At 39.0% G+C, this 11,941-nt stretch overlaps 1 protein-coding gene across 5 annotated transcripts in view; it reads left to right on the top strand.

Annotated features, from left to right (window-relative positions):
* LOC129858487 (glycine receptor subunit alphaZ1) overlaps positions 1 to 11,941 on the top strand; it is a 96,406-nt gene that overhangs the window by 61,564 nt on the left and 22,901 nt on the right. For all 5 annotated transcript variants that reach the window (XM_055927752.1, XM_055927750.1, XM_055927751.1 and 2 more), the window contains 3 exons: positions 2,550 to 2,632; positions 3,225 to 3,362; positions 10,497 to 10,711. In XM_055927752.1, the coding sequence (XP_055783727.1) occupies positions 2,550 to 2,632; positions 3,225 to 3,362; positions 10,497 to 10,711 (436 nt within the window). The remainder of the gene's footprint in view (positions 1 to 2,549; positions 2,633 to 3,224; positions 3,363 to 10,496; positions 10,712 to 11,941) is intronic.

The raw sequence follows: 11,941 nt of genomic DNA, 5'->3' as shown, positions 1-11,941 counted from the left end.
AGACCTATGGCTGACAGATGAATGTCTATATGGTGCTAGGCCTATAGCTGACAGATGAATGTCTATCTGGTGCTAGACCTATGGCTGACAGATGAATGTCTATCCGGTGCTAGACCTATGGCTGACAGATGAATGTCTATCCGGTGCTAGACCTATGGCTGACAGATGAATGTCTATCTGGTGCTAGATCTATGGCTGACAGGTGAATGTCTATCCGGTGCTAGACCTATGGCTGACAGATGAATGTCTATCTGGTGCTAGACCTATAGCTGACAGATGAATGTCTATCTGGTGCTAGACCTATGGCTGACAGATGAATGTCTATCCGGTGCTAGACCTATGGCTGACAGATGAATGTCTATCCGGTGCTAGACCTATGGCTGACAGATGAATGTCTATCTGGTGCTAGACCTATGGCTGACAGATGAATGTCTATCCGGTGCTAGACCTATGGCTGACAGATGAATGTCTATATGGTGCTAGGCCTATAGCTGACAGATGAATGTCTATCTGGTGCTAGACCTATGGCTGACAGATGAATGTCTATCCGGTGCTAGACCTATGGCTGACAGATGAATGTCTATCCGGTGCTAGACCTATGGCTGACAGATGAATGTCTATCTGGTGCTAGCCTATGGCTGACAGATGAATGTCTATCTGGTGCTAGACCTATGGCTGACAGATGAATGTCTATCCGGTGCTAGACCTATGGCTGACAGATGAATGTCTATCCGGTGCTAGACCTATGGCTGACAGATGAATGTCTATCCGGTGCTAGACCTATGGCTGACAGATGAATGTCTATCCGGTGCTAGATCTATGGCATACAGATGCTCTCTGATTTGTCTCTATATTGCTTTTGGTAGAAAAAAAACATAAATGAACATCCAAACAACAACTAAAGTGATCTTCTTTAAATGTGGGCATGTTTGCAGTGTATTTGATCTGTTATCAAGCCTAGTATTCAACCCTTGGACAGGCAGAGGGGAATTGGATCCTTATAAACAGCCATGGGAAGGCAGTGAGAAGAGGCTTTCTCATTTCTTACCTTGACACCATCAAATGAACCCATTAGATCGCTTTGATCTCACCTGACCCCGCGCTAAAGAGAACCTGCCTCAGTGTATTTTCTGATTGAAAAAATAAACCTTATAAATAACATTTGTCGTGTAACGGTGATGATATCACACTGCGGTATAAGTAAACTATGAATGCAATGCAACCAATAGATCTGCTCCTCACCTACCTATTTCAAGATAAAAGTAACAGCAGCCGTCTAGGTTGAAGCATGAATGGATGCCTCTTTTAAAGTTGTTTTCTATACTCGCGGTTTGAACAGTAACATGGAGATGCAACCAGTCTGTTTGGGGATGAGGTTCACATGCACGGCTAGCAGGAAGGTGTTTGTCATGAGGGGAAGAATGTCTGAGGTGTATAATGTAACCTTTTATATTAAAGGCCATCGTGACAGGAAATATAGCCGCAGTTAGAACAATATGTTACCCTGCTCCTCCTGTAATGCTGTGCTTGTGGTTTATTACGATAGCACAAGAAGACATACTATAAACCTTATTATATGACATTATAAAGGCGTACACATGCATATAACATGTTGTTATAAGTGCCGGTAAAGTATTACCAACATTATGACGTAGTTTAATGATGGATGCTATGTGACCAGAATAACACTGGTCCTGGCCTGTCCCATGGACCTGAAGTGTTCTAGAAAGTTCTAAATTCCATTCTATTCCACTCTATCCTATTCCATTACATTCTATTCCATTCTATAAGATTTCATTTATTCTATTCCATTATATTCTATTCCGTTCTATTCTATTCCACTCTATCCTATTACATTCTATTCCATTCTATAATATTTTCATTTTTTCTATTCCATTATATTCTATTCTATTCCACTCTATCCTATTCCATTCTATAATATTTCATTTATTCTATTCCATTATATTCTATTCTATTCCACTCTATCCTATTCCATTCTATCCTATTCCTTTACATTCTATTCCATTCTATAATTTTTCATTTATTCTATTCCATTATATTCTATTCCGTTCTATTCTATTCTACTCTATCCTATTCCATTCTATTCTATTCCACTCTATCCTATTCCATTCCATTCTATTCCACTCTATCCTATTCCATTCTATTCTATTCCACTCTATCCTATTCCATTCTATTCTATTCCACTCTATCCTATTCCATTCTATCCTATTCCATTACATTCTATTCCATTCTATAATATTTAATTTATTCTATTCCACTCTATCCTATTCCATTCTATTCTATTCCACTCTATTCCATTCCATTCTATCCCATTCCATTCTATTCTATTCCAGTTCGTTCTATTATTTTCCATTCTATTCTATTTTATTCCATTCTATCCTATTCCATTCTATTATATTCCATTCTATTCTATTTAAACTTGTTAACAAAATAACGCTGATCCTGGCCAGTCTGTTCTGTTCTGGTCTTTCCTGTTTTATGCTGTTCTGTTCTGTTTTGTTCTGTTGTGTTCTATTCTATGTGACCAGAATAACACTGGTCCTGGCCTGTCCCATGGACTTGAAGAACTTCCCAATGGACGTGCAGACCTGTATCATGCAGCTGGAGAGTTGTGAGTATTCCATTATCATTTAGGAACACAGTTATCACACACACACACACACACACACACACACACACACACACACACACACACACACACACACACACACACACACACACACACAGGTAGGGTAGGGGGAAGTATTTATTTTGTGTTGGTGAGATGGATGTGTCCCTGGTCTGGAGGACAGTATGATGAAAGGTCCAGTGATTTACACGGCCCCTCCAGCAGCAGAGAGCAGATACAGGGAAGGGACAGGGAGGGAGTTAGGGGGGACCAGCCTGCTCCAACCTGCTCTAACCAGCCAACACTGGCTTCTCCCTCCCCACCTCCTCTCTTTGGAAATGATGGCATTGTCTTTTTTCTTGACTTATTGTTCTCAGGTGTGAAGAATGAAAACAACATGTATTGCTTCTGTATGAACACTGTGGAGCTACGGTAGAGTTGGTTGATCAAGGCATTTAAACCTTCATCATACCACATTGTCAATAATGATTTGTTTTCTCTCTTACAAACAGCTTGAATGTACTGTGATACTGTGGTAGTAAGACTGTAATAATACTGTGGTAATAATGATCTCATTTCAAACTGTCCCATCCAGTCGGCTATACGATGAATGATCTCATATTTGAGTGGGATGAGAAGGGAGCTGTGCAGGTAGCAGACGGGCTGACGTTACCTCAGTTTATACTGAAAGAGGAGAAAGACCTGCGATACTGTACCAAGCACTACAACACAGGTTGGTTTGTCTCTCTTCATCTCTCAGGCTACCTCTACCTCATATTTATTTTTTTATTTTTTTGGGGGGGAGGGTTGTATGTTGAGCTAAACTCTCTTTCTCTATGTTGGTCTTTTGTTGACTATCTGAGAACAGCGTAACATAGACATTACAGGGTGCGTTGTTAGGACATGTAATGCAGGAACACGCAGTGGGAGAAAGAAGGGAGGAAGGACCCAAACCAATCAGAGCTTTGTCCAAAAATGGCCCCTTTATTCACTGAAAACCATCTGGCCACTCAACCTCATCAGTCTCACACTGTTACACTCCAGATACAACAGAAATAAACAGAGACTGAAAGCCAGTCCAGATGGAATCTAAACAGAGACTGAAGGCCAATCCAGATGGAATCTAAACAGATATTGGAGACCAGTCTAGATGGAATCTAAACAGAGACTGAAGAACAGTCCAGACGGAATCTAAACAGAGACTGAAGGCCAATCCAGATGGAATCTAAACAGATATTGGAGACCAGTCTAGATGGAATCTAAACAGAGACTGAAGAACAGTCCAGACGGAATCTAAACAGAGACTGAAGGCCAGTCCAGATGGAATCTAAACAGAGACTGAAGGCCAGTCCAGATGGAATCTAAACAGAGACTGAAGGCCAGTCCAGATGGAATCTAAACAGAGACTGAAGGCCAATCCAGATGGAATCTAAACAGAGACTGAAGGCCAATCCAGATGGAATCTATGATTTAATATGATATGATTTAATACGATTTGATATGATATGTTTTAATATGAGTTGATATGATATGATTTGATATGATATGTTTTAATATGATTTGATATGATATGATTTAATATTATTTGATATGATGTTTTAATATGATTTGATATGATATAATGTTGATATTATTTGATATGATTTCATATGATATTATATGATTTTATATGATATGATTTTATATGATATGCTATGATTTCATATGATTTGATATGATTTAATATGATATGGTATGATATGATTTTATATAATTTTGATATGATTTGATATGATATTATATAATTTTGATATGATTTGATATGATATAATTTTGATATGATTTGATATGTGATAGGATTTGATATGATATGATATAATTTTTATATGATTTGATATGATATAATTTTATATGATTTGATATGGATTTGATTTGATATGATTTGATATGATATAATTTTTATATGATTTGATTTGATATGATTTGATTGATATGATTTGCTATTATATAAATTTGATATGATATGATATCATGTTGGTATGATTTAATATGACGTGATATGATATGATTGATATGATTTGATATGATATCATGTTGATATGATTTAATATGACGTGATATGATATGATTGATATGATTTGATATGATATCATGTTGATATGATTTAATATGACGTGATATGATTTGATATGATTTGATTTGATATTTGTTTTTTTCAGAGCATTTTGTTTGTTGTGTTGTTGACCTAACATTGGACTATTTCTATAACATATCCCATGTCCCCCAAGCAAAATGATATGTGGTGCCATAAAAATCAGAATTGTTTTAAATATCATAACATCGCTCAGGAGAAGGTGACAACTGGAAATGATAGGCCGGATGATGGATGGTGTCTGTCTGCTAACTCTAGAATCCTGTTCTCTCAGACATGGACAGCCCTGACATGGCTGAGTACAGATGCTAGATGGCATGCTAAATCCCCTCCTCCCACACACATACACATACACAACACACACACTCACTGAACACAGTGGGCAGGCAGGTTAAAACCTGGCACGTTCAGAGCTACATAATGAGCATATTGGAACAAACCTGGACCTCCTATGACCAGGGAGAGGAAAGGAGTGAGCATGCCTCTCTCTATCTATACCCGTCATAATTCATCTTCTTTTTTTTGTGGTGGTAAACACCAGTGACAAACCCTCAGGTCTTCCCTCGGTCTCCGTCCCCTCTCCCCTCCTTGACCTCTTGGGGATGGATTCTTCAAGGACAATCAATCTCTCTCTCTCTCTCTCTCTCTCTCTCTCTCTCTCTCTCTCTCTCTCTCTCTCTCTCTCTCTCGCTCTCGCTCTCTCTCTCTCGCTCTCTCTCCTTGTCTCTCTGTCTCTCTCTCTGTCTCTCTCTCTGTCACATACACCCCCCTATAATAGAGAAACCATCATATCTTATCAGATGAAAAATGTGGAGTGTACTTAAAAGCCCTGAAGTGTAACACAGCTGTAAATCACTTGAAAGCCCTGAAGTGTAACACAGCTATTAATCACTTAAAAGCCCTGAAGTGTAACACAGCTGTAAATCACTTGAAAGCCCTGAAGTGTAACACAGCTATTAATCACTTTAAAGCCCTGAAGTGTAACACAGCTATTAATCACTTGAAAGCCCCGAAGTGTAACACAGCTATTAATCACTTAAAAGCCCTGAAGTGTAACACAGCTATTAATCACTTGAAAGCCCTGAAGTGTAACACAGCTATTAATCACTTTAAAGCCCTGAAGTGTAACACAGCTATTAATCACTTTAAAGCCCTGAAGTGTAACACAGCTATTAATCACTTGAAAGCCCTGAAGTGTAACACAGCTATTAATCACTTGAAAGCCCTGAAGTGTATCACAGCTATTAATCACTTGAAAGCCCTGAAGTGTATCACAGCTATTAATCACTTGAAAGCCCTGAAGTGTAACACAGCTATTAATCACTTGAAAGCCCTGAAGTGTAACACAGCTATTAATCACTTGAAAGCCCCGAAGTGTAACACATCTATTAATCACTTAAAAGCCCTGAAGTGTATCACAGCTATTAATCACTTGAAAGCCCTGAAGTGTAACACAGCTATTAATCACTTGAAAGCCCTGAAGTGTAACACAGCTATTAATCACTTGAAAGCCCTGAAGTGTATCACAGCTATTAATCACTTGAAAGCCCTGAAGTGTAACACAGCTATTAATCACTTGAAAGCCCTGAAGTGTAACACAGCTATTAATCACTTAAAAGCCCTGAAGTGTAACACAGCTATTAATCACTTGAAAGCCCTGAAGTGTATCATATCTATTAATCACTTAAAAGCCCTGAAGTGTAACACAGCTGTAAATCAATTTCAATGACGCTGTAGCCTCCCTCTATGTCTCTCTCTCTCTCCACATCCAAAACAATACACTAGCGTTAAACTCTAATTGAATTGAAAGTCTTCAACACAAAGACAGCTGTCTTCCGTGGATCTAAGCTGATTAAATGGCTGGTCAGCAATCTTGAGCATCTAGCCACTCTGACAGACAAGACACCCCTGGTGCTTACATCACACAGTCAGCATGAAAAAGAAAGAGGATACCTTTCATGAGTTTATAATGCCCTCTTTTAGCTTCTGTTCTGGGTTATGTCCAAAATGGCACCCTACTGCCTATGAGCCCCAGTCAAAAGTAGTGTACTATATGCTGTTTGTGAGTAAACCAACATAACACCTGTCAGCTTTAGCGGTGTGTTACATTTGAATGTAGAGGGTACTTTACCTACAGCCACTCTGTCAAACTGATGTTCTCTCCAGGCCTCTGCCTCAGTCTCTTCCAACACTTCAGGGAAATAGGAGGAGAATTAAGTTAGGAGGCAATTCAGCACTGAGGCTATCCACAGCCATGTGGAAAAGGAGCTTGAATAGCCATTGCCTTGCCTGCAGTTATCTTTCTTCTTTGTGTTCTTGAGACATGCAGAACAGAAAGATTAGACGATGTGTCACAGTATATCTTTAATGACAACAGTAGATAACACAGCAGCAACAACAGTAGATAACACAGCAGCAACAACAGTAAAATATTAGATAATAATATTATAATATATTATATCATAGTATATAGACTGTATTGAAGTAATAATATAATATATTATATCATAGTATATAGACGATATTGTAGTAATAATATTATAATATATTATATCATAGTATATAGACTGTATTGTAGTAATAATATTATAATATATCATAGTATATATCAATCAATCAAGTTTATTTTATATAGCCCTTCGTACATCAGCTAATATCTCGAAGTGCTGTACAGAGACCCAGCCTAAAACCCCAAACAGCTAGAATGCAGGTGTAGAAGCACGGTGGCTAGGAAAAACTCCCTAGAAAGGCCAAAACCTAGGAAGAAACCTAGAGAGGAACCAGGCTATGAGGGGTGGCCAGTCCTCTTCTGGCTGTGCCGGGTGGAGATTATAACAGAACTATGCCAAGATGTTCAAAATATATAGACTGTATTGTAGTAATAATATTATAATATATTATATTATATCATAGCATATAGACTGTATTGTAGTTATAATATTATAATATATACTATTATATCATAGTATATAGACTGTATTGTAGTAATAATATTATATTATATCATAGTATATAGACTGTATTGTAGTAATAATATTATATTATATTATTTCATAGTATATAGACTGTATTGTAGTAATAATATTATAATATATTATATTATATCATAGTATATAGACTGTATTGTAGTAATAATATAATATATTATATCATAGTATATAGACTGTATTGTAGTAATAATAGTATAATATATCATAGTATATAGACTGTATTGTAGTAATAATATTATATTATATCATAGTATATAGACTGTATTGTAGTAATAATATTATAATATATAATATTATATCATAGTATAGTATATAGACTGTATTGTAGTAATAATATTATAATATATAATATTATATCATAGTATATAGACTGTATTGTAGTAATAATATTATATTATATCATAGGATATAGACTGTATTGTAGTAATAATATTATAATATATTATATTATATCATAGTATATAGACTGTATTGTAGTAATAGTATATAGACTGTATTGTGGTAATAATATTATAATATATTATATTATATCATAGTATATAGACTGTATTGTAGTAATAATATTATATTATAATCATAGTATATAGACTGTATTGTAGTAATAATATTATATTATATCATAGTATATAGACTGTATTGTAGTAATAATATTATATTATATCATAGTAAATAGACTGTATTGTAGTAATAATATTATAATATATTATATCATAGTACAGTCGCGGCCAAAAGTTTTGAGAATGCCACAAATATTCATTTCCACAAATTTTGCTGCTTCAGTGTCAATTAACTTCTGGGCCACATCCTGACTGATGGCAGCCCATTCTTGCATAATAAATGCTTGGAGTTTGTCAGAATTTGTGGGGTTTTGTTTGTCCACCCGCCTCTTGAGGATTGACCACAAGTTCTCAATGTGATTAAGGTCTGGGGAGTTTCCTGGCCATGGACCCAAAATATCGATGTTTTGTTCCCCGAGGCACTTAGTTATCACTTTTGCCTTATGGCAAGGTGCTCCATCATGCTGGAAAAGGCATTGTTCGTCACCAAACTGTTCCTGAATGGTTGGGAGAAGTTGCTCTCGGAGGATGTGTTGGTACCATTCTTTATTCATGGATGTGTTCTTAGGCAAAATTGTGAGTGAGCCCACTCCCTTGGCTGAGAAGCAACCCCACACATGAATGATCTCAGGATGCTTTACTGTTGGCATGACACAGGACTGATGGTAGCGCTCACCTTGTCTTCTCCGGACAAGCTTTTTTCCAGATGCCCCAAACAATCGGAAAGGGGATTCATCAGAGAAAATTATTTTACCCCAGTCCTCAGCAGTCCAATCTCTGTACCTTTTGCAGAATATCAGTCTGTCCCTGATGTTTTTCCTGGAGAGAAGTGGCTTCTTGTAACGGCTTTCTTCGTCCTCCTCTGACGAGGAGTAAGAAATGTCGGACCAATGCGCAGCGGGGTATGTGTCCATAATATATTTTAATGATACAAACGAACACAGAAACAAAACAATAAACGATATGAAAAATACAAACCAAAACAGTTCCGTGTGGGACAAACGCTGACACGGAAAATAACCACCCACGAAACCCAGGTGGAAAAAGGCTACCTAAGTATGAATCTCAATCAGAGAGAACTAACGACACCTGCCTCTGATTGAGAATCATACCAGGCCAAACGAAAAAAAACAACATAGAAAAACGAACATAGATAACCCACCCAACTCACGCCCTGACCATACTAAAACAAAGAAATAACAAAAGAACTAAGGTCAGAACGTGACACTTCTTTGCTGCCCTTCTTGACACGAGGCCATCCTCCAAAAGTCTTCGCCTCACTGTGCGTGCAGATGCACTCACACCTGCCTGCTGCCATTCCTGAGCAAGCTCTGTACTGGTGGTGCCCCGATCCCGCAGCTGAATCAACTTTAGGAAACGGTCCTGGCTCTTGCTGGACTTTCTTGGGCGCCCTGAAGCCATCTTCACAACAATTGAACCGCTCTCCTTGAAGTTCTTGATGATCCGATAAATGGTTGATTTAGGTCTTACTGGCAGCAATATCCTTGCCTGTGAAGCCCTTTTTGTGCAAAGCAATGATGACGGCACGTGTTTCCTTGCAGGTAACCTTGCTTGACAGAGGAAGAACAATGATTCCAAGCACCACCCTCCCTTTGAAGCTTCCAGTCTGTTATTCGAACTCAATCAGCATGACAGAGTGATCTCCAGCCTTGTCCTCGTCAACACTCACACCTGTGTTAACGAGAGAATCACTGACATGATGTCAGCTGGTCCTTTTGTGGCAGGGCTGAAATGCAGTGGAAATGTTTTTTGGGGATTCAGTTCATTTGCATGGCAAAGAGGGACTTTGCAATTAATTGCAATTCATCTGATCACTCTTCATAACATTCTGGAGTATATGCAAATTGCCATCATACAAACTGAGGCAGCAATTAATATTTGTGTCATTCTCAAAACTTTTGGCCACGACTTTATATAGACTGTATTGTAGTAATAATATTAGAATATATCATAGTATAGACTGTATTGCCTATTTAACTATCTTTAATCTTGTGTCACACCTTAATACTGCACCCCTGCTTTCTCCTCTGTCTGTGTCCTCTGTATAATTCTGCACCCCTGCTTTGTCCTCTGTCTGTGTCCTCTGTATAATACTGAACGCCCGGTTTATCCTCTGTCTGTGTCCTCTGTATAATACTGAACCCCTGCTTTATCCTCTGTCTGTGCAGGAAAGTTCACTTGTATCGAGGCTCGTTTCCATCTGGAGAGGCAGATGGGCTATTACCTGATTCAGATGTACATCCCCAGCCTTTTGATTGTCATTTTGTCCTGGGTGTCCTTCTGGATCAACATGGACGCTGCACCTGCCAGAGTGGGACTGGGCATTACCACCGTGCTCACTATGACCACCCAGTCCTCCGGCTCCCGAGCCTCCCTCCCCAAGGTGAGACAAACTCCCTAACCCAGAGCTCCGGCTCCTGAGCCTCCCTCCCCAAGGTGAGACAAACTCCCTAACCCAGAGCTCCGGCTCCTGAGCCTCCCTCCCCAAGGTGAGACAAACTCCCTAACCCAGAGCTCCGGCTCCTGAGCCTCCCTCCCCAAGGTGAGACAAACTCCCTAACCCAGAGCTCCGGCTCCTGAGCCTCCCTCCCCAAGGTGAGACAAACTCCCTAACCCAGAGCTCCGGCTCCTGAGCCTCCCTCCCCAAGGTGAGACAAACTCCCTAACCCAGAGCTCCGGCTCCTGAGCCTCCCTCCCCAAGGTGAGACAAACTCCCTAACCCAGAACTCCGGTTCCTGAGCCTCCCTCCCCAAGGTGAGGATTGTTCTAGATGAACAACAAACCACACTGTCTATTGTCCTAGATGAACAACAAACCACACACTGTCTATTGTCCTAGATGAACTACAAACCACACACTGTCTATTGTCCTAGATGAACTACAAACCACACACTGTCTATTGTCCTAGATGAACTACAAACCACACACTCTCTATTGTCCTAGATGGTCAAACTAACTCAACATGAGAAAAAAGGGATTTTCAGATTAAAAAGAAAGAGGGACTTTGCATGAGGGACTATGATTTTATAATTATGTCCTGGAAAAGTATCCTCCCATTTTGTTTGTTGACATTTAGGTGATTCATGTTCTCTGGAAAACTGAACAAGTGAACCATGATTTGTATGCAGTTCAGCTGTCACAATAATGATCACACAACACAGCTGAGCGTAGGTGCACACAGCACAGACTGCTCTCCCTCTTCCACGCCTCACTGACTTGGTGCATTGGTGACAGGGAGGGAAGGAGGAGATAGAGGGCCATTTTGAATGACAACAACATTCAGTCACATTTTACTCTGTCTTTACTCAACAAATCTAGCCACCATGGAAAAGTTACTTTTTGCTGTCATTATTTTCTATCCCCCTGTTGTAGCGCTCTACTTTCAATACAAAGAGATGAAGAATGAAGAATTTTAATGGATCAAGTACTGTAAAACTAAAAAACACATCAAAATATCTGATCTAGTGTGGAAAACTAGAAATCCCACAATCCAACGACACCAGGAAACAGTCAAACAGTAGTCTGCCTCTGTCTGTCTCTGGCTGCTGGTGCCTCATCATTTGAACAATGTCTTGTGAACCATGCATTCTGTAATGCCACCTAAACTGCATTC

The sequence above is a fragment of the Salvelinus fontinalis genome, chromosome 6 (genome assembly GCF_029448725.1).
Source record: "Salvelinus fontinalis isolate EN_2023a chromosome 6, ASM2944872v1, whole genome shotgun sequence".
Lineage (NCBI taxonomy): Eukaryota > Metazoa > Chordata > Actinopteri > Salmoniformes > Salmonidae > Salvelinus > Salvelinus fontinalis.
This window is presented reverse-complemented; position numbering and strand designations above follow the sequence as displayed.